The sequence below is a fragment of the Salmo trutta genome, chromosome 17, assembly GCF_901001165.1.
Source record: "Salmo trutta chromosome 17, fSalTru1.1, whole genome shotgun sequence".
Taxonomy (NCBI): Eukaryota; Metazoa; Chordata; class Actinopteri; order Salmoniformes; family Salmonidae; genus Salmo; species Salmo trutta.
In genome coordinates this window covers 380,598-404,884 of record NC_042973.1, presented here as the reverse complement: position 1 = coordinate 404,884, position 24,287 = coordinate 380,598, and the positions used below count along the sequence as shown (strand labels likewise).

The 24,287-nt window shown below is 42.9% G+C and overlaps 1 protein-coding gene and 1 long non-coding RNA gene across 3 annotated transcripts in view; both read left to right on the top strand.

Annotated features, from left to right (window-relative positions):
• nhsa (Nance-Horan syndrome a (congenital cataracts and dental anomalies)) overlaps positions 1 to 24,287 on the top strand; it is a 111,325-nt gene that overhangs the window by 19,522 nt on the left and 67,516 nt on the right. For both annotated transcript variants that reach the window (XM_029695317.1, XM_029695316.1), the window contains exon 2: positions 17,050 to 17,202. In XM_029695317.1, the coding sequence (XP_029551177.1) occupies positions 17,050 to 17,202 (153 nt within the window). The remainder of the gene's footprint in view (positions 1 to 17,049; positions 17,203 to 24,287) is intronic.
• On the top strand, positions 9,092 to 9,472 carry LOC115151406 (uncharacterized). Its single transcript, XR_003867283.1, has 2 exons — positions 9,092 to 9,146; positions 9,234 to 9,472. It is a non-coding gene; the product is annotated as an uncharacterized LOC115151406 (long non-coding RNA).

The window sequence follows — 24,287 nt, the reverse complement described above, 5'->3', positions numbered from 1 at the left end:
GGGCAAGCCTGGTTGTCCAGGCAACCTGACATCTTAGAGAGAGAGAGACCATTTTTAAAGTACATGCTTAGTTTTCAGTCATTAATATCACATTTGTACAGTCAACTGGTTTTTTCTCCAATGAGCAAATAACTTAAGAGCCAAAATGGTATTTCCCTGGACAGTGGTTGAGTTTACATCACTTAACAATGTGTTGCTCATCTAGTTCTGTTTAGTAGAGACACAGTGGGACTAAGAAAAGTGGGACAATAAATGTCTGACTACAGTATATTCTACCTGAGTGAAAAGTACCTCAGTGATTCTTCTGTTACCTGATTCCTCTGTTGGAGGGAATGTTTCAAGATGGAGGGGCGATAGTCTGAGAACTTAGCGCTTGAAATTATGCCAGTATTGTACAGCTTATTCTCCAGAGTTATTTTGTCAAACAGAGTCAGACTTTGTGCACCAGCGAGGATCAGGGAAGAATGGTTAAATAACCCCGCTACTCAGCCTGGAGCGAAGAGAACAGAGTTGGGTTTAATAGCCAGTGATGGCTCTGTCCAATGAGATGATAGCTCTGTCCAATGAGATGATAGCTCTGTCCAATGAGATGATAGCTCTGTCCTAGGTGGAGAACATAGCTGTATTGTTAAGATGAGCTAGACCTAAGACGGACCTTGAGATTGTTTTCATATACTTTGAAAAAAAAAATGATATCAACCAATGAGTGACTAGTTTTATAACAACTGATTTCCTGAATGTGTTGCTATATCATTTCTAACAGCAGTTCATATTGAGTTAGTGTGTTTTGGTTTATTGCACATCAGAGAAGCATGAAATATAAAACTGAATGGAGACTGTATCTGCCTTCTAACCAGGACCATCTGTGAGGTGTAAGAGTTAAAGAACAGCCCTGATATTAAAGAGGCTTTTTCAACCCGTCTTCTCTCAGTGCTTTAATAGAAAGCTTTCTACTATTCATTTCATGTTGTGAGATTTACTGTTCTCTGGAGCTTTTATTGGGGTTTCAGACATTTGTTTTCAGAGTCACCCAGGAGAATATGTTATTGGAAACGTTTGTTTCCTGATGTTGACTCATTTCTGGGAACTGTGGTACTGTTGACCTGTTGCGTCACAGGGCTGACGGAGGGGCCGGGGCCGGCTTCACTCTTTCTCCAGAGAGAACTCCTGCAGTCAACCTCTGAAAACGATGATAGTTACACAGGCTGCCTTGGAAAGTACCTGGGGGTGTGGTGTTGTGTAGTTAGAGCAACATGTTAGTTCCCCACGTGGGCCTCTATGGAGAAACGGATAAAACCTGGCAGATTTCCCAATATGGTGCTGTGTTCCACCAAAACAGAGCACTGAAACGCTAAAACACTGGGACTTTATTAGCAGGACTTTCATTTTGTTCCAGCCCTCCTTATTATCTCCACAATACCACTGAAGAAGAAGGAGACCAGCCCTGTGTCTTTGTTATTATGGTCCTTCTTAACCTCTGGCTACTGTTTGGCCAGACGTCTTTATGATTTCATACTGGGTAAAAGGCCTGGATGTTTCAGCTATAGAGATTGTGTCATGAAGATGACAATGGTCCCAAAATCTGCTCACTTACTCAGACGTTTTTCGTCTTTCTCTATACATACTGTAGCAAACAACATATTAAATAGACTGAACAAAAATAGAAACACAACATGCAATAATTTCTAAGATTTACAGTTCATATAAGGACATCATTTACATTTTTACATTTGTCATTTAGACATCAGTCAATTGAAAGAAAATCATTAGGTCCTAATCTATGGATCCTCACGACTGGGAATACAGATATCTATTTATTCACCAGCCTTAACTTCTTTAACCCTTTTAGAGTCCCCATCCTTCACCTCAACCCATTTACTCAAAAACCTCAGCAGCCTCAACCTCTTTAACCATTTGGTCACCAGCTTCATCCTCAACCCATTTACAGTAACCAACGTCGACCCATTTACAGTAACCAACGTCGACCCATTTACAGTAACCAACGTCGACCCATTTACAGTAACCAACGTCGACCCATTTACAGTAAACAACGTCGACCCATTTTAAGTGTCATAAGCCTCAACTTCCTCATCCCATTTAGCTTCACCAGGGAGAGATGGAGCCGACAGATGGGGCAGCTCTGCTTCTAGCTCTTAAGCAACTTTGCAGTGTTTTTTTTTGTGTGTTATTTCTTACATTATTAGCCCAGAAATGTGTTGTGTTATTACATACAACCGGAAATAACTTTCGGATATCAGCACAGCAGTAACTCACTCGCATTACGACCAGGAATACGACTTTCCTGAATTGGATCCTTTGTTCGTACCCCCCAGGGCATTTCAACTGATGCCAGATGCTGATCCAAAACACTGCTGGAGGAGAAGAGGTATTCGGAGTGGACTCCTATTCCGACTCATGAGGCGCTCACATCACCCACCGCTTCTGAGTATATTACTCGCTAATGTTCAGTCTATGGATAATAAAGATGATGAACTCGGGGAAGGATCTCCTTCCAGAGAGACATCAGGGATTATAACATGCTCTGTTTCACGGAAACATGGCTCTCTTGGGATATACTGTCCGTACAGCCAGTTGGGTTCTCAGTTCATCGCGCAGACAGGAATAAAGATCTCTCTAGGAAGAAGGGCCGGTGTGTATGTTTCATGATTTAACTACTCATGGTGTAACATACAGGAACTTAAGTCCTTTTGTTCACCCGACCTAGAATACCTCACAATGAAATACCGACCGTATTTCCTCCCAAGAGAATTCTCTTTGGTTATAGTCACAGCCGTGTATATTCCCCCTCAAGCTGATACCACGACGGCCCTCAAGGAACTACACTTGACTATGCAAACTGGAAACCACATATCCTGAGGCCGCATTTATTGTAGCCGTGGATTTTAACCTGTTGGGGATGGGGGCAGTATTTACACGGCCGGATAAAAAACGTACTCGATTTAATCTGGTTACTACTCCTGCCCAGTAACTAGAATATGCATATAATTATTGGCTTTGGATAGAAAACACCCTAAAGTTTCTAAAACTGTTTGAATGGTGTCTGTGAGTATAACAGAACTCATATGGCAGGCAAAAACCTGAGAAGATTCTCACCAGGAAGTGGCCTGTCTGACAAGTGTTTGTTCTTCTTGCCTCTGTTTATTGAAAATTTAGGATCTTTGCTGTAACGTGACACTTCCTACGGCTCCCATAGGCTCTCAGAACCCGGGAAAAAGCTGAATGACGTAATTCAATGCCCAGGCTGAAACACATTTGCTCGCTTGGCAAGTGCTCTATCAGACGGCCATTAGACGAGGCTCGTGCATGAGGGGATAGCATGCTTTTACTTTTTCTCTCGTTGAATGTAATCAGGCTTTGCCGGTCGGAATATTATCGCTTTTTTTACGAGAAAAGTGGCATAAAAATGGATTTTAAACAGCGGTTGACATGCTTCTAAGTACGGTAATGGAATATTTAGACATTTTTTGTCACGAAATGCGCAATGCTCGTAACCCTTATTTACCCTTCGGATAGTGTCTTGAACGCACGAACAAAACGCCGCTGTTTGAACATAACTATGGATTATTTGGGACCAAACCAACATTTGTTATTGAAGTAGAAGCCCTGGGAGTGCATTCTGACGAAGACAGCAAAGGTAATAACATTTTTCTTATAGTAAATCTGACTTTGGTGAATGCTAAACTTGCTGGGTGTCTAAATAGCTAGCCCTGTGATGCCGGGCTATCTACTTAGAATATTGCAAAATGTGCTTTCACCGAAAAGCTATTTTAAAATCGGACATATCGAGTGCATAGAGGAGTTCTGTATCTATAATTCTTAAAATAATTGTTTTTTGTGAACGTTTATCGTGAGTAATTTAGTAAATTCACAGGAAGTGTTCGGTGGGAATGCTAGTCACCTGCTAATGTAAAAAGCTGGTTTTTGATATAAATATGAACTTGATTGAACAGACATGCATGTATTGTATAACATAATGTCCTAAGATTGTCATCTGATGAAGATCATCAAAGGTTAGTGCTGCATTTAGCTGTGGTTTGGGTTTATGTGACATTATATGCTAGCTTGAAAAATGGGTGTCTGATTATTTCTGGCTGGGTACTCTGCTGACAATCTAATGTTTTGCTTTCGTTGTAAAGCCTTTTTGAAATCGGACAGTGTGGTTAGATTAACGAGAGTCTTGTCTTTAAAATGCTGTAAAATAGTCATATGTTTGAGAAATTGAAGTAATAGCATTTCTAAGGTATTTGAATAACGCGCCACGGGATTCAACTGGCTGTTGAGTAGGTGGTGACGCAAGCGTCCCACCTAGCCCAGAGAGGTTAACAAAGCTAATCTGAGCAGAACGCTACTGAAGTTCTACAAACACATTGACTTTAGCACTCGCTCTGAGAAAACATTGAACAACTGCTACTCAGCTTTTCGAAATGCCTACAAGGCCCTCCCCCGCCCTCCCTTCAGAAAATCTCATCGTCTCCATTTTGCTCCTCCCTTCCTTTAGGCAGAAATTCAAACAGGAAGTACCCGAGCTACGGACTATTCAACGCTGGTCTGACCAATCAGAATCAATGCTTCAAGATTTTTTTGATTCTGCAGCCTGGGATATGTTCTGAGTAGCCTCTGGGGAATAATATCGACGGATACGGTGACTGAGTTTATCAGGAAATGTATAGGAGATTATTAAACCTACTCAAACCAGAAACCATGGATCGATGGCAGCATTCTCAAAACTGAAAGCGTGAACCACTGCAATTTAACCATGGCAAGGTGACTGGGAATATGGCCGAATACAAACAGTATAGTTATTCCCTCCGTAAGTCAAACAGGCAAAACGTCAGGACAAAGTGGAGTCGCAATTCAACGGCTCCGACACGAGACGTATGTGCCAGGGACTCCAGATAATCACAACTACAAAGGGAAATCCAGCCACGTTGCGGACAGTCTTGCTTCCGGATAAGCTAAACAACTTTTTGTCTGCTTTGACATCATGGGAAAATCAAAAGAAATCAGCAAAGACCTCAGAAAAAAATTGTATTCCTCCACAAGTCTGGTTCATCCTTGGGAGCAATTTCCAAATGCCTGAAGGTACCACGTTCATCTGTATATACAATAGTACGCAAGTATAAACACCATGTGACCACACAGCCATCATACCGCTCAGGAAGGAGACGCGTTCTGTCTCCTGGAGATGAACGTACTTTGGCGCGAAAAGTGCAAATCAATCCCAGAACAACACACAAAGGACCTTGTGAAGATGCTGGAGGAAACGGTACAAAAGTATCTATATCCACAGTAACACGAGTCCTATATCGACATAACCTGAAAGGCCACTCGGCAAGGAAGAAGCCACTGCTCCAAAACCGCCATAAAAAAAACAGACTATGGTTTGCAACTAGATATGGGGACAAAGATCATACTTTTTTGGAGAAATTTCCTCTGGTCTGATGAAACAAAAATAGAACTGTTTGGCCATAATGACCATCGTTATGTTTGGAGGAAAAAGGGGGAGGCTTGCAAGCCGAAGAACACCATCCCAACCGTGAAGCACGGGGGTGGCAGCATCATGTTGTGGGGGTGCTTTGCTGCAGGAGGGACTGGTGCACTTCACAATATAGATGGCATCATGAGAAAGCAAAATTAGGTGGATATATTGAAGCAACATCTCAAGACATCAGCCAGGAAGTTAAAGCTTGGTCACACATGGGTCTACCAAATAGACAATGACCCCATGCATACTTCCGAAGTTGTGGCAAAATGGCTTAAGGACAACAAAGTCAAGGTGTTGGAGTGGGCATCACAAAGCCCTGACCTCAATCCTATAGAAAATCTGTGGACAGAACTGTAAAAGCGTGTGCGAGCAAGGAGGCCTACAAACCTGACTCAGTTACACCAGATCTGTCAGGAGGAATGGGCCAAAATTCACCCAACTTATTGTGGGAAGCTTGTGGAAGGCTACCTGAAATGTTTGACCCAAGTTAAACAGTTTAAAGGCAATGCTCCCAAATACTAATTGAGAGTATGTAAACTTCTGACCCACTGGGAATGTGATGAAAGAAATAAAAGCTGAAATAAATCATTATCTAATCAAGTATCATCGCTACTATTATTCTGACATTTCACAATCTTTTTAAGGTGGTGATCCTAACTGACCTAAGACAGGGAGTTTTTACTAGGATTTAAATGTCAGGAATTGTGAAACTGAGTTTAAATGTATTTGGCTAAGGTGTATGTAAACTTCCGACACATTTAAATTGGCGTTTAAATACAATACAAAATTGACAATACAACTTTCATAACAGTTACATAGCAATAATAAATTAAAATGAAGAAATAAAACACATTAAAAAAAAAGCCTAGCCTGGTGGCCTTACTGGGTGGATAGGAACATTAGCCTGCTGGCCTTACTGGGTGGATAGGAACATTAGCCTGCTGGCCTTACTGAGTGGATAGGAACATTAGCCTGCTGGCCTTACTGAGTGGATAGGAACATTAGCCTGCTGGCCTTACTGGGTGGATAGGAACATTAGCCTGCTGGCCTTAGTGGGTGGATAGGAACATTAGCCTGCTGGCCTTAGTGAGTGGATAGGAACATTAGCCTGCTGGTCTTACTGGGTGGATAGGAACATTTAGCCTGCTGGCCTTACTGGGTGGATAGGAACATTTAGCCTGCTGGCCTTACTGGGTGGATAGGAACATTAGCCTGCTGGTCTTACTGGGTGGATAGGAACATTTAGCCTGCTGGCCTTACTGGGTGGATAGGAACATTAGCCTGCTGGTCTTACTGGGTGGATAGGAACATTAGCCTGCTGGCCTTACTGGGTGGATAGGAACATTAGCCTGCTGGCCTTACTGGGTGGATAGGAACATTAGCCTGCTGGCCTTACTGGGTGGATAGGAACATTAGCCTGCTGGCCTTACTGGGTGGATAGGAACATTAGCCTGCTGGCCTTACTGGGTGGATAGGAACATTAGCCTGCTGGCCTTACTGGGTGGATAGGAACATTAGCCTGCTGGCCTTACTGGGTGGATAGGAACATTAGCCTGCTGGCCTTACTGGGTGGATAGGAACATTAGCCTGCTGATCTTACTGGGTGGATAGGAACATTTGCCCGAGCTATTTAGGAGGGATATCACACCTGGCACAAATTATTGTCTAGTTCTGTTTTCCTGCTGAGGGGTGCCCTATACCTGCGCTCAGAGGGGAGTAGTTCAAAGTCTAGGTGTGTGTATATATGTATGTAAAACATTTCTTACCGAGCCTTTCCGTCAGTCCACCCAAGTTTATTCAACTGTCTTCTTACTGTAATTGGAGCGATGCCGTCATACCGGCAGATGGCCTTGGCCTATCGCTCGTCATCTTCATTCATCAGTGAGTCGATGGCTTGATTAGTTTCTTTGGACATGAAATACAATAAATGCGAAAGTGCAGCGTACAGTAAAAACCAGCAGTCAATTTATTTAAGCATTGTTTAGTATTATTAGGCCTACATTAAAGTATGGTGGCCTACTGTACCTGTTCATTTTCCTGGGCTTTTGAGTTTGGCGGAGAACAGGCATCTGATGGTAGTGTTTCTGAATAGCACTGTCCATGACCAAAATCCACAAGTCTACCAGTATTTCTGAAATGTCCCCAGTAGATTTTCCGTTCCTCCTGAAAGCCCTAATCTGCTCACTTAAATGAATAGAGGTCATGGTGCTACAATATAATCAAAGTGAGGACAAACGGCAATCTGCTGTATACTTATAGCCTATTGTAACCTGAAAGTCACGCCTTTCCTCACCCCGCCCAAAACTCCAACCTTAATACAGTTACCATTCAAAAACGAGCTGTTAATCAAAAAATAATCACATTGCGACCAAAGAAAACAGACGAAATGGACATAATTTTCATCAAACCAGCTTCTTTCTATAGTGCTACCCATTCCAGGGTTAGGACTGTAACCACCAGCTTCTTTCTATGGTGCTACCCGTTCCAGGGTTCGGACCGTAACCACCAGCTTCTTTCTATGGTGCTACCCATTCCAGGGTTAGGACTGTAACCACCGGCTTCTTTCTATGGTGCTACCCGTTCCAGGGTTAGGACCGTAACCACCAGCTTCTTTCTATGGTGCTACCCATTCCAGGGTTAGGACTGTAACCACCAGCTTCTTTCTATGGTGCTACCCGTTCCAGGGTTAGGACTGTAACCAACAGCTTCTTTCTATGGTGCTACCCGTTCCAGGGTTAGGACCGTAACCACCAGCTTCTTTCTATAGTGCTACCCGTTCCAGGGTTAGGACTGTAACCACCAGCTTCTTTCTATAGTGCTACCCGTTCCAGGGTTCGGACTGTAACCACCAGCTTCTTTCTATGGTGCTACCCGTTCCAGGGTTAGGACTGTAACCACCAGCTTCTTTCTATGGTGCTACCCGTTCCAGGGTTAGGACCGTAACCACCAGCTTCTTTCTATGGTGCTACCCGTTCCAGGGTTAGGACTGTAACCACCAGCTTCTTTCTATAGTGCTACCCGTTCCAGGGTTAGGACTGTAACCACCAGCTTCTTTCTATAGTGCTACCCGTTCCAGGGTTAGGACTGTAACCACCAGCTTCTTTCTATGGTGCTACCCGTTCCAGGGTTAGGACTGTAACCACCAGCTTCTTTCTATAGTGCTACCCGTTCCAGGGGTCGGACTGTAACCACCAGCTTCTTTCTATAGTGCTACCCGTTCCAGGGTTCGGACTGTAACCACCAGAGGACTTGAACATGAGCCGGAGCTGAGAGGATCACCAAAACTAAAGATATTTTGGTTTCAAAGCATTTTATATAAAAAAAAAATTGAAGGTATGTAGCCTTTCAATGTGTAGGCGTACTGTATAATTAACTCGATAATTGTGTACCTAAAATGTGAATGTTTTTGCAGAGCTTACAACCATCTGTGGAGATCGCTGGGCGACGGGCTGGGCGACGGGCTGGGCGACGGGCTGGGCGACGGGCTGGGCGACGGGCTGGGCGACGGGCTGGGCGACGGGCTGGGCGACGGGCTGGGCGACGGGCTGGGCGACGGGCTGGGCGACGGGCTGGGCGACGGGCTGGGCGACGGGCTGGGCGACGGGCCGCACTGAAAAAACACATGGTTGCCAAGAAAGCGGTTTGTTGAGCTATATTCTTAGTGTGTACAGCATTTGTTTGTTGGAGTCATTTTTAATTCTTAATTGATCTACTGTTTCTATCGTAGGCCACTGTAATCGATGGGGGCTCAGGGCGGTACCAGGGCGGTACCGTTCTGCTCATCTGATGAAGGTGCTCATGGATCAGATTCTAACTTTGAAGACCGATATGGAGTCATTGATGACCAGCAGAAAGAGAAACGTTCTCTGAGGGCGACCGCTGATGCATTGGTCCAGACCCAGGCGGTATTGGCAGCGAGTCACTCCTCATTAGCAGAGAGTCAGGTGGAGAATGACCCGTTGAAAAGGGAGAGGAACCAGATGGAGTCACAATCCATGCCCGGCACACCTGTGAGCTCTGGAACTCCACCTCCGACAGGTAGAGTCAACATACCTGGTGGGTTCGTCAGGTTGTCGGTTCACCCTGACATTTCCGTTCCTCCTCTGACAACAGAACTTGACCAACTGCTCACCAGGCACAGCAAGGGCCGTCTGGACCGTTCTGCTGTTCCACGGTTCTGTAACCGAAGAGATACCAGGAGTGGGCACAGAATACCAACTGGAATGGATCCCAAGGCAAATGTGGCTTACCAGTGAACCTCCGTGTGTTCATCAATAATACGGTGCCTCAGAAGTTTCTGTCCATGACTGATGCAACTCGAAAAAGCATTAAAGACAGAGTTAATGAGTACTTGAGGTCACCGAGAAAGTCTGGACATGGCCTGCTCTCCCTTATGTAAGGAATTAGGCACTTTCCCATGTTTACTACAGTATGTATTGTAGACTATGTTTACTTGTCAGACTGCACAGTAGCCTAATAAACATATGCAGGTGGCTTATCTTCAAAATGCTTTATTATCCAAATGTAAAAGCATATACTGTACAGTACTGTATTTCTTCATCAGCATCCTTATGCTTTCGTTAATAAAATTATGATAAAAATACTATTTCAAAATGTCCATTAATGAATGACTTGTTCAAATATGCCATGATATTCTTGATGTGTTGACTGAATATAAGCAAGTGATGTCTGCTTTTTTGCCTTTTCTCACTCACTCGAGGTTAAATGAAACCAAAATATAATCACTTTGTTTAAAAAGTAATGATATCATTCTAAATTAATTAATAATAAAAGCCCCTGTGAGAATATCTAACGGAAAATGCCCCTTAGATATTAAATTAGAGTCCTCCAATCCTCTAAATGGAATTATTGGCGGAGAGTCACATCATTGAGTTTTTTTCTCTCTCGATATACTGTAGGCCCATAGGTGAAATGAGTCTCACTAGTGTTGAGTAATGTCTGATTCTGTAGGAGACTTCACAACTATGTTGTGTAGATATCATTTATTATGTTGTGACGACATCACAACTATGAAATAACACATATGAAATCGGTTAAGAACAAATTCTTATTTACAAGGACAGCCTAGTATAGAATACTATCAAATGCTTCTCAAAGATGCCCTCTGGCGGTCAAACTAGTAATAATGTGCAGTTATAGAAAGAATGGCTGAGAATTCCACAATGTGCCACAGAATGCCGAGGCAGCACGCGAGGTGTGCCGCAGTATGACACAACTTTTAAAGGAGGGACAACTGTAGGCTCGCGTCTCCGGGCTGCTCGCGTCTGGGTTTCCCTTTCTAGTCCGTGATTGTTTTCAAGCCCTGCCACATCCGACGAGAGTCAGAGCCGGTGTAATAGGATTAAATCTTAATCCTGTATTGATGCTTTGCTTGTTTGATGGTTCGTCTGAGGGCATAGCACCATCCATATTGGATTTCTATTTGCCATATATTTTTCAACTGTGCTGTGATGTTTCACAAAAGTTATGAACTTTTCTATTCTCATTAGTTTCTACAGTTTGTAAATGTAATACTTTTAGCCAAAAAGTTTATTTTATTATTGATCAATTTGACACTGACTTCAAAGCACCCAGTATTGCTATTTGCAGAGTTGGCTCAAAAAATAAATATATTTAACTGATCACAATTTTCTTTAACCAATTTTGGTCTTTAATGCAGGGCCTTACTCCCCCTTCCACTTGCCTCTTCCATTTTTGCTGTAACGCTGTAATTATTTTGGGGTAGAACAGACATTTACATATATTTTTGTTAGCTGAATGTGTGACACAACTCCACCAGTCTTATTTATGATATCATTTACAAATACTTTTTTTTGTTACCGAAAAATGTTTTATGATTTACTATATTTGAGTTTAACCACAATAATTGTTGTAGTATTTTTTTCTGGTGGATTAAACTGAAATTGCAACCCATTGTTGCCTTAGTAAGCATGGTAGATATCATGCATTGAAATGTCTTTCCTACCCTACCGGCTACCGATGTCATTCTTCTGTGAGCTGCTCCATGCCAAAACCAGTTGAGCTGCACACTCTTGCTGCCTGCAGATGATATTCTACTGAAGGCCTGTAGGTTCACCCCTGAAGGGCCTGTAGGTTCACCCCTGAAGGGCCTGTAGGTTCACCCCTGAAGGGCCTGTAGGTTCACCCCTGAAGGGCCTGTAGGTTCACCCCTGAAGGGCCTGTAGGTTCACCCCTGAAGGGCCTGTAGGTTCACCCCTGTACTAACATGTCTATAATAGATCTAAAGGCTGGTCAGATACTGTATTAATGTTTCATGAAAGGAGTGTATGTATGTATGTAATGTATGTATGTATGTATGTATGTATGTATGTATGTATGTACTGCTCAAAAAAATAAAGGGAACACTAAAATAACACATCCTAGATAAGAATGAATGAAATCTTATTAAATACTTTTTTCTTTACATAGTTGAATGTGCTGACAACAAAATCACACAAAAATAATCAATGGAAATCCAATGTATCAACCCATGGAGGTCTGGATTTGGAGTCACACTCAAAATTAAAGTGGAAAACCACACTACAGGCTGATCCAACTTTGATGTAATGCCCTTAAAACAAGTCAAAATGAGGTTCAGTAGTGTGTGTGTGTGGCCTCCACGTGCCTGTATGACTTCCCTTCAACGCCTGGGCATGCTCCTGATGAGGTGGCGGATGGTCTCCTGAGGGATCTCCTCCCAGACCTGGACAAAAGCATCCGACAACTCCTGGACAGTCTGTGGTGCAACGTGGCGTTGGTGGATGGAGCGAGACATGATGTCCCAGATGTGCTCAATTGGATTCAGGTCTGTGGAACGGGCAGGCCAGTCCATAGCATCAATGCCTTTCTCTTGCAGGAACTGCTGACACACTCCAGCCACATGAGGTCTAGCATTTTCTTGCATTAGGAGGAACCCAGGGCCAACCGCACCAGCATATGGTCTCACAAGGGGTCTGAGGATCTCATCTCGGTACCTAATGGCAGTCAGGCTACCTCTGGCGAGCACATGGAGGGCTGTGCGGCCCCCCAAAGAAATGCCACCCCACACCATGACTAACCCACCGCCAAACCGGTCATGCTGGAGGATGTTGCAGGCAGCAGAACGTTCTCCACGGCGTCTCCAGACTCTGTCACGTCTGTCACATGTGCTCAGTGTGAACCTGCGTTCATCTGTGAAGAGCACAGGGCGCCAGTGGCGAATTTGCCAATCTTGGTGTTCTCTGGCAAATGCCAAACGTCCTGCACGGTGTTGGGCTGTATGCACAACCCCCACCTGTGGACGTCGGGCCCTCATACCACCCTCATGGAGTCTGTTTCTGACCGTTTGAGCAGACACATGCACATTTGTGGCCTGCTGGAGGTCATTTTGCAGGGCTCTGGCAGTGCTCCTCCTGCTCCTCCTTGCACAAAGGCGGAGGTAGCGGTCCTGCTGCTGAGTTGTTGCCCTCCTACGGCCTCCTCCACGTCTCCTGATGTACTGGCCTGTCTCCTGGTAGTGCCTCCATGCTCTGGACACTACGCTGACAGACACAGCAAACCTTCTTGCCACAGCTGGCATTGATGTGCCATCCTGGATGAGCTGCACTACCTGAGCCACTTGTGTGGGTTGTAGACTCCGTCTCATGCTACCACTAGAGTGAAAGCCCCGCCAGCATTCAAAAGTGACCAAAACATCAGCCAGGAAGCATATGAACTGAGAAGTGGTCTGTGGTCACCACCTGCAGAACCATTCCTTTATTGGGGGGTGTCTTGCTAATTGCCTATAATTTCCACCTGTTGTCTATTCCATTTGCACAACAGCATGTGAAATGTATTGTCAATCAGTGTTGCTTCCTAAGTGGACAGTTTGATTTCACAGAAGTGTGATTGACTTGGAGTTACATTGTGTTGTTTAAGTGTTCCCTTTATTTTTTTGAGCAGTGTATGTATGTGTGTGTGTGTGTGTGTATATATATATATATATATATATATATATATATATATATATATATATATTATTAGTCTGGTGAAGCGGTTTAATGCGCTGACTGAACAGACGCTGATAAGTGATTTTATTTTTCTACTCCGCTGGTCTCGGGATGAAATTACACCTAGGCAAGACCGAGTCTTCACTGTCCGACACCGAGTCAAGTCCGAGACACTCAATATGTAGTCTCGAGACCGGACGCGAGTACTACAACACCGTAATAGTCTAGCTCAGATGGATCTCTCTCCATCTGGGCCAGCTCACTCTGTAGCCCACTCTGTCCTCTCAACCAGGGGAGCCATGTAGCCATTATTTTAGTGGGAACAAAATACGTGAGGGTGGATGGAGAATTCAGTTTTCAAACAAACAGCTTTTTCCTGCAATGTAGAGCCATAATCATTATGCATAATTCTATGTACATTTAAAAAAATAATAATTCTGCATATGTTATCCAAGCATACTGTACCTTACCTTACCTTTACCTGTTCTATTGTCATTTTAATGACGGTGTCATTCTGACTTGTAAATCACACTTCTCAATATACTGCACTAACATGCTTAGGATAATACATCCAAATTACAACACAGCACATGGGATCATAACCAATGTTTAATATACACACACTAGATTAAATGTAAATGAAATGGAGGACTGCTGTTCTGATGAGTGCCATTATGCCCACCCTGTTTGTCCCGTAGCCCACCGTGTTTGTCCCGTAGACCACCCTGCCCTCTCCACCACTAACCCTGCCCACCCCGTTTGTCCCGTAGCCCACCCCGTTTGTCCCGTAGCCCACCCTGTTTGTCCCGTAGACCACCCTGCCCTCTCCACCACTAACCCTGCACACCCTGTTTGTCCCGTAGACCACCCTGCCCTCTCCACCACTAACCCTGCCCACCCTGTTTGTCCCGTAGACCACCCTGCCCTCTCCACCACTAACCCTGCCCACCCCGTTTGTCCCGTAGACCACCCTGCCCTCTCCACCACTAACCCTGCCCACCCCGTTTGTCCCGTAGACCACCCCGTTTGTCCCGTAGACCACCCTGCCCTTTCCACCACTAACCCTGCCCACCCTGTTTGTCCCGTAGACCACCCTGCCCTCTCCACCACTAACCCTGCCCACCCCGTTTGTCCCGTAGACCACCCCGTTTGTACCGTAGACCACCCCGTTCCCTCTACCACTAATCTGCTGCTTTAGAAGTGTGTCACCAGCAGCAGATCCCCTGTCTGTGGTGCCCCTTGGCTCTTCCCAGCCAGAGGGGGGTGTATATGGGGTTATTCAGTGTTAGCACAACCCCCAGTGCTTCTACATCTTTTGTATTCCAGGACAGTAACTGACCCTGGCCACCTGTCAAATTTGTTGTTATTCAAATATCTGCCTTGTCATGCCCAGCTACACTTAATAAGAAATATGGGTCATCTAAATTGAAGTAGAACCTCTTTCTAGTTCTGTGAAATGCAGACTGTGGAGAAACGTCAATGATGCAGAGAAACAAAACAAACAGCATGTTCTAGACATAAGGGCCAGTCATAATCTACATGCTCCCATTCTGGGTCAAATCCCTGGAATCAGAGGGGATTGAATTCAAACTGAAATCCCTGCCTGGCTTTAATCTGGCTGTGTATACAATAACACAATACAATAGACAATACCTTGGACCAGTTACAATATGTGTGGTTGATTTCATGGCATCTTAATACCATGACATTCTACAGATCCTAATGTTTTGAAAGTCTTGTAATTGAACTTCATACGCCTCAAGTTTACAGCGTAACACTCAAATGCCCCAGTAGGTGTATAATGTAACCTGTATCATCAATACCATAGCATGACCAGAATTATTACAGGAAGCTCAGTAACAGCACTTTGAGTAAGCATACGTTATTCTTCTGGGCTTTTCTTGCTTGCTTAAGTGCGTGCATGACACACCTATCATTTTATATTACTGTACTTCCAAAGCTCTGCAGCAGTAGCGACAGGCTAGCCTGGTTATATACAGCTCTGTAGCAGTAGCGTCAGGCTAGCCTGGTTATATACAGCTCTGTAGCGACAGGCTAGCCTGGTTATATACAGCTCTGTAGCAGTAGCGACAGGCTAGCCTGGTTATATACAGCTCTGTAGCAGTAGCGACAGGCTAGCCTGGTTATGTACAGCTCTGTAGCAGTAGCGACAGGCTAGCCTGGTTATGTACAGCTCTGTAGCAGTAGCGACAGGCTAGCCTGGTTATGTACAGCTCTGTAGCAGTAGCGACAGGCTAGCCTGGTTATGTACAGCTCTGTAGCAGTAGTGTCAGGCTAGCCTGGTTATGTACAGCTCTGTAGCAGTAGCGACAGGCTAGCCTGGTTATATACAGCTCTGTAGCAGTAGCGACAGGCTAGCCTGGTTATATACAGCTATGTAGCGACAGGCTAGCCTGGTTATATACAGCTATGTAGCGACAGGCTAGCCTGGTTATATACAGCTCTGTAGCAGTAGCGACAGGCTAGCCTGGTTATATACAGCTCTGTAGCGACAGGCGAGCTTGGTTATATACAGCTCTGTAGCGACAGACTAGCCTGGTTATATACAGCTCTGTAGCAACAGGCGAGCCTGGTTATATACAGCTCTGTAGCAGTAGTGTCAGGCTAGCCTGGTTATGTACAGCTCTGCACCCGTAGCGTCAGGCTAGCCTGGTTATGTACAGTTCTGTAGCAGTAGTGTCAGGCTAGCCTGGTTATATACAGCTCTGTAGCAGTAGCGTCAGGCTAGCCTGGTTATGTACAGCTCTGTAGCAGTAGCGACAGGCTAGCCTGGTTATGTACAGCTCTGTAGCGACAGGCTAGCCTGGTTATATATAGCTCTGTAGCAGTAGCGACAGGCTAGTCTGGTTATATACAGCTCTGTAGCGACAGGCTAGCCTGGTTATGTACAGCTCTGTAGCAGTAGCGACAGGCTAGCCTGGTTATATACAGCTCTGTAGCAGTAGCGTGGTTCTAAAGCCTAATAACTCTACTATTGTATGTAGTTTGAGATTAATTCGAGTTTCTGTTGGAAACCAGGTCGCGTGGGTGAGCTGGTAGACCAGGTCGCGTGGGTGAGCTGGTAGACCAGGTCGCGTGGGTGAGCTGGTAGACCAGGTCGCGTGGGTGAGCTGGTAGACCAGGTCGCGTGGGTGTTTCACCTCAGATTGGTTTCATACAGATCATTTGGAACCCTGCTCTGCCTGAACACCACCCATTCTCCTGTTCTCATTCATCTCGCTCCTCTCCCCAGCGGTATCAGACCCTCCTGTTCTCATGCTCCTCTCCCCCCTCCACAGCGGTATCAGACCCACCCATTCTCCTGTTCTCATTCATCTCGCTCCTCTCCCCTCTCCACAGCGGTATCAGACCCTCCTGTTCTCTCTCCCCTCTCCACAGCGGTATCAGACCCTCCTGTTCTCTCTCCCCTCTCCACAGCGGTATCAGACCCTCCTGTTCTCTCTCCCCTCTCCACAGCGGTATCAGACCCTCCTGTTCTCTCTCCCCTCTCCACAGCGGTATCAGACCCTCCTGTTCTCTCTCCCCTCTCCACAGCGGTATCAGACCTGGATGTAGAGTGTAAGTTATCAGACCACTACGTGTCTCCATGGCTCCTCCAGAGGAATGTGTTCCTGCCATCCACCAGACCACCATGTGTCCAGGAACTGCACCACACCGCACAGCAGAGCCTCCAGGCCAGCCCCAGAGGTACGCGCCCACGATAACACCCCTAACGCACGATAACACCCCTAACACACGATAACACCCCTAATACACGATAACACCCCTAACGCACGATAACACCCCTAACGCACGATAACACCCCTAACGCACGATAACACCCCTAACGCACGATAACACCCCTAATACACGATAACACCCCTAATACACGATAACACCCCTAATACACGATAACACCCCTAATACACCGATAACACAGATAACACCCCTAACACACGATAACACCCCTAACACACGATAACACCCCTAACACACGATAACACCCCTAACACACGATAACACCCCTAACACACGATAACACCCCTAATACACGATAACACCCCTAATACACGATAACACCCCTAATACACGATAACACCCCTAATACACGATAACACACGATAACACCCCTAACACACGATAACACCCCTAACACACGATAACACCCCTAACACACGATAACACCCCTAACACACGATAACACCCGGACACACGCACACACTGCACAGAAGTTAGGTCTTAAGCAGTGAACATCGTTCAGTCAGTAGCAATTAACCAATCATCTAATATTACAAGACATCTCTCTCTACGCTCCTCCACTCTACTTTGTCTTTGCTTGTGAAATGTATTTTATTTTCAGAGTTGTTTTCATGCATGTTGTTTCACGTGGTTCCTCTTAGTCTTTTCAGGGAGACGAGCAGTAAAAGGTCTGGATCTCCTCTTTGTAGAAAGTAAAATACAAGTGCCATCTAGTGGATTAATAAACACTTCACTCCAGATAGTACAGTAGTATGGTGACGGTAGATATAGTACAGTAGTATGGTGACGGTAGATATAGTACAGTAGATACAGTACGGTAGATATAGTACAGTAGTATGGTGACGGTAGATATAGTACAGTAGTATGGTGACGGTAGATGTAGTATTGGTGTTAGTACAGTAGTATGGTGACTGTAGATATAGTACAGTAGTATGGTGACTGTAGATATAGTACAGTAGTATGGTGACTGTAGATATAGTACAGTAGTATGGTGACGGTAGATATAGTACAGTAGTATGGTGACGGTAGATGTAGTGATGATATTAACTCATACCACATCTACTTCTCAAATCTTTTTTTGTCGATATTTGTGACAGCAGCTTTAGTACAGTTTAGTTTAGCACAGTTGTATGATATCTGTAGATATAGTACAGTAGTATGGTGTCAGTAGATATAGTACAGTAGTATGGTGACAGTAGATATAGTACAGTAGCTATAGTACAGTAGTAAGGTGACTATAGATATAGTACAGTAGTAAGGTGACTGTAGATATAGTACAGTAGTATGGTGACAGTAGATATAGTACAGTAGATATAGTGACAGTAAGGTGACGGTAGATATAGTACAGTATTATGGTGACAGTAGATATAGTACAGTAATCAAATCAAATCAAATCAAATTTATTTATATAGCCCTTCGTACATCAGCTGAAATCTCAAAGTGCTGTACAGAAACCCAGCCTAAAACCCCAAACAGCAAGCAATGCATGTGAAAGAAGCACGGTGGCTGGGAAAAACTCCCTAGGAAAAACTCCTGAGAAAGGCCAAAAACCTAGGAAGAAACCTAGAGAGGAACCAGGCTATGAGGGGTGGCCAGTCCTCTTCTGGCTGTGCCGGGTGGATATTATAACAGAACATGGTCAAGATGTTAAAATGTTCGTAAATGACCAGCATGGTCAAATAATAATAAACATAGTAATTGTCGAGGGTGCAACAAGCACGTCCGGTGAACAGGTCAGGGTTCCGTAGCCGCAGGCAGAACAGTTGAAACTGGAGCAGCAGCATGGCCAGGTGGACTGGGGACAGCAAGGAGTCATCATGCCAGGTAGTCCTAGGGCTCAGGTCCTCCGAGAGAAAGAAAGAAAGAAAGAAAGAAAGAAAGAAAGAAAGAAAGAGAGAATTAGAGAGAGCATATTTACATTCACACAGGACACCGGATAAGACAAGAGAATACTCCAGATGTAACAGACTGACCCTAGCCCCCCGACACATAAACTACTGCAGCATAAATACTGGAGGCTGAGACAGGAGGGATCAGAAGACACTGTGGCCCCATCCGATGATACCCCCGGACAGGGCAAACAGGCAGGATATAGTACAGTAGTATGGTGACAGTAGATATAGTACAGTAGTATGGTGACAGTAGATATAGTACAGTAGTATGGTGACTGTAGATGTAGTATGGTGACTGTAGATATAGTACAGTAGATATAGTACAGTAGTATGGTAACTGTAGATGTAGTACAGTAGTATGATGACAGTAGATATAGTATAGTGACAGTAGATATAGTACAGTAGTATGGTGACGGTAGATATAGTGCAGTAGTATGGTGACTGTAGATATAGTACAGTAGATATAGTACAGCAGTATGGTGACAATAGATATAATACAGTAGTAAGGTGACTGTAGATATAGTACAGTAGTATGGTGACAGTAGATATAGTACAGTAGTATGGTGACAGTAGATATAGTACAGTAGTATGGTGACTGTAGATATAGTACAGTAGTATGGTGACAGTAGATATAGTACAGTAGATATAGTACAGTAGATATAATACAGTAGTATGGTGACAATAGATATAGTACAGCAGTATGGTGACTGTAGATATAGTACAGTAGTATGGTGACAGTAGATATAGTACAGTAGATATAGTACAGCAGTATGGTGACAGTAGATATAGTACAGTAGATATAGTACAGTAGTAAGGTGACAGTAGATATAGTACAGTAGTATGGTGACAGTAGATATAGTACAGTAGATATAGTACAGTAGATATAGTACAGTAGTATGGTGACAGTAGATATAGTACAGCAGTATGGTGACAGTAGATATAGTACAGTAGATATAGTACAGCAGTATGGTGACAGTAGATATAGTACAGCAGTATGGTGACAGTAGATATAGTACAGCAGTATGGTGACAGTAGATATAGTACAGTAGATATAATACAGTAGTAAGGTGACTGTATATATAGTACAGTAGTATGGTGACAGTAGATATAGTACAGTAGTATGGTGTCGGTAGATATAGTACAGTAGTATGGTGACGGTAGATATAGTACAGTAGTATGGTGACGGTAGATGTAGTACAGTAGTATGATGACAGTAGATATAGTATAGTGACAGTAGATATAGTACAGTAGTATGGTGACGGTAGATATAGTGCAGTAGTATGGTGACTGTAGATATAGTACAGTAGATATAGTACAGCAGTATGGTGACAATAGATATAATACAGTAGTAAGGTGACTGTAGATATAGTACAGTAGTATGGTGACAGTAGATATAGTACAGTAGTATGGTGACAGTAGATATAGTACAGTAGTATGGTGACTGTAGATATAGTACAGTAGTATGGTGACAGTAGATATAGTACAGTAGATATAGTACAGTAGATATAATACAGTAGTATGGTGACAATAGATATAGTACAGCAGTATGGTGACTGTAGATATAGTACAGTAGTATGGTGACAGTAGATATAGTACAGTAGATATAGTACAGCAGTATGGTGACAGTAGATATAGTACAGTAGATATAGTACAGTAGTAAGGTGACAGTAGATATAGTACAGTAGTATGGTGACAGTAGATATAGTACAGTAGATATAGTACAGTAGATATAGTACAGTAGATATAGTACAGTAGTATGGTGACAGTAGATATAGTACAGCAGTATGGTGACAGTAGATATAGTACAGTAGATATAGTACAGCAGTATGGTGACAGTAGATATAGTACAGCAGTATGGTGACAGTAGATATAGTACAGCAGTATGGTGACAGTAGATATAGTACAGTAGATATAATACAGTAGTAAGGTGACTGTATATATAGTACAGTAGTATGGTGACAGTAGATATAGTACAGTAGTATGGTGTCGGTAGATATAGTACAGTAGTATGGTGACGGTAGATATAGTACAGTAGTATGGTGACGGTAGATATAGTACAGTAGTATGGTGACGGTAGATATAGTACAGTAGTATGGTGACGGTAGTATGGTTACAGTAGTATGGTGACAGTAGATATAGTACAGTAGTATGGTGACAGTAGTATGGTTACAGTAGTGTGTTGACAGTAGATATAATACAGTAGTATGGTGACGGTAGTATGGTTACAGTAGTATGGTGACAGTAGATATAGTACAGTAGTATGGTGTCAGTAGATATAGTACAGTAGTATGGTGACGGTATATATAGTACAGTAGTATGGTGACGGTAGATATAGTACAGTAGTATGGTGACGGTAGTATGGTTACAGTAGTATGGTGACAGTAGATATAGTACAGTAGTATGGTGACAGTAGATATAGTACAGTAGTATGGTGACTGTAGATATAGTACAGTAGTATGGTGACTGTAGATATAGTACAGTAGTATGGTGACTGTAGATATAGTACAGTAGTATGGTGACTGTAGATATAGTACAGTAGTATGGTGACTGTAGATATAGTACAGTAGTATGGTGACTGTAGATATGGTACAGTAGTATGGTGACGGTAGATATAGTACAGTAGTATGGTGACGGTAGATATAGTACAGTAGTATGGTGACGGTAGTATGGTTACAGTAGTATGGTGACAGTAGATATAGTACAGTAGTATGGTGACAGTAGATATAGTACAGTAGTATGGTGACAGTAGATATAGTACAGTAGTATGGTGACAGTAGATATAGTACAGTAGTATGGTGACTAGATATAGTACAGTAGTATGGTGACTAGATATAGTACAGTAGTATGGTGACTGTAGATATAGTACAGTAGTATGGTGACTGTAGATATAGTACAGTAGTATGGTGACTGTAGATAAGTAGTATGGTGACTGTAGATATAGTACAGTAGTATGGTGACTGTAGATATAGTACAGTAGTATGGTGACTGTAGATATAGTACAGTAGTATGGTGACTGTAGATATAGTACAGTAGTATGGTGACTGTAGATATGGTACAGTAGTATGGTGACTGTAGATATGGTACAGTAGTATGGTGACTGATGTGGTACAGTAGTATGGTGACGGTAGATATAGTACAGTAGTATGGTGACAGTAGATATAGTACAGTAGTATGGTGACAGTAGATATAGTACAGTAGGATGGTGACGGTAGATATAGTACAGTAGTATGGTGACGGTAGTATGGTTACATTAGTATGGTGACAGTAGATATAGTACAGTAGTATGGTTACAGTAGTATGGTGACAGTAGATATAATACAGTAGTATGGTGACGGTAGATATAGTACAGTAGTATGGTGACTAGATGTAGTATGGTGACTGTAGATATAGTACAGTAGTATGGTGACTGTAGATATAGTACAGTAGTATGGTGACTGTAGATATAGTACAGTAGTATGGTGACAGTAGATATAGTACAGTAGTATGGTGACTGTAGATATAGTACGGTAGTATGGTGACTGTAGATATAGTACGGTAGTATGGTGACTGTAGATATAGTACAGTAGATATAGTACAGTAGTATGGTGACAATATAGTACAGCAGTATGGTGACTGTAGATATAGTACAGTAGTATGGTGACAGTAGATATAGTACAGTAGATATAGTACAGTAGTAAGGTGACTGTAGATATTGTACAGTAGTAAGGTGACAGTAGATATAGTACAGTAGATATAGTACAGTAGTATGGTGACAGTAGATATAGTACAGTAGATATAGTACAGTAGTATGGTGACTGTAGATATAGTACAGTAGTATGGTGACAGTAGTATTGTGACAGTAGATATAGTACAGTAGTATGGTGACTGTAGATATAGTACAGTAGTATGGTGACAGTAGATATAGTACAGTAGATATAGTACAGTAGTATGGTGACTGTAGATATAGTACAGTAGTATGGTGACGGTAGATATAGTACAGTAGTATGGTGACGGTAGATAATGTACAGTAGATATAGTACAGTAGTATGGTAACTGTAGATGTAGTACAGTAGTATGATGACAGTAGATATAGTATAGTGACAGTAGATATAGTACAGTAGTATGGTGACGGTAGATATAGTACAGTAGTATGGTGACTGTAGATATAGTACAGTAGTATGGTGACGGTAGATATAGTACAGTAGTATGGTGACGGTAGATATAGTACAGTAGTATGGTGACTAGATTTTGTACAGTAGTATGGTGACTGTAGATATAGTACAGTAGTATGGTGACTGTAGATATAGTACAGTAGTATGGTGACAGTAGATATAGTACAGTAGTATGGTGACGGTAGATATAGTACAGTAGTATGGTGACGGTAGATAATGTACAGTAGATATAGTACAGTAGTATGGTAACTGTAGATATAGTACAGCAGTATGGTGACAGTAGATATAGTACAGTAGATATAGTACAGTAGTAAGGTGACTGTAGATATTGTACAGTAGTAAGGTGACAGTAGATATAGTACAGTAGATATAGTACAGTAGTATGGTGACAGTAGATATAGTACAGTAGTATGGTGACAGTAGATATAGTACAGTAGATATAGTACAGTAGATATAGTACAGTAGTATGGTGACTGTAGATATAGTACAGTAGTATGGTGATGGTAGATATAGTACAGTAGTATGGTGACGGTAGATAATGTACAGTAGATATAGTACAGTAGTATGGTAACTGTAGATGTAGTACAGTAGTATGGTGACGGTAGATATAGTACAGTAGTATGGTGACTGTAGATAATGTACAGTAGATATAGTACAGTAGTATGGTAACTGTAGATATAGTACAGCAGTATGGTGACAGTAGATATAGTACAGTAGATATAGTACAGTAGTAAGGTGACTGTAGATATTGTACAGTAGTAAGGTGACAGTAGATATAGTACAGTAGATATAGTACAGTAGTATGGTGACAGTAGATATAGTACAGTAGTATGGTGACAGTAGATATAGTACAGTAGATATAGTACAGTAGATATAGTACAGTAGTATGGTGACTGTAGATATAGTACAGTAGTATGGTGATGGTAGATATAGTACAGTAGTATGGTGACGGTAGATAATGTACAGTAGATATAGTACAGTAGTATGGTAA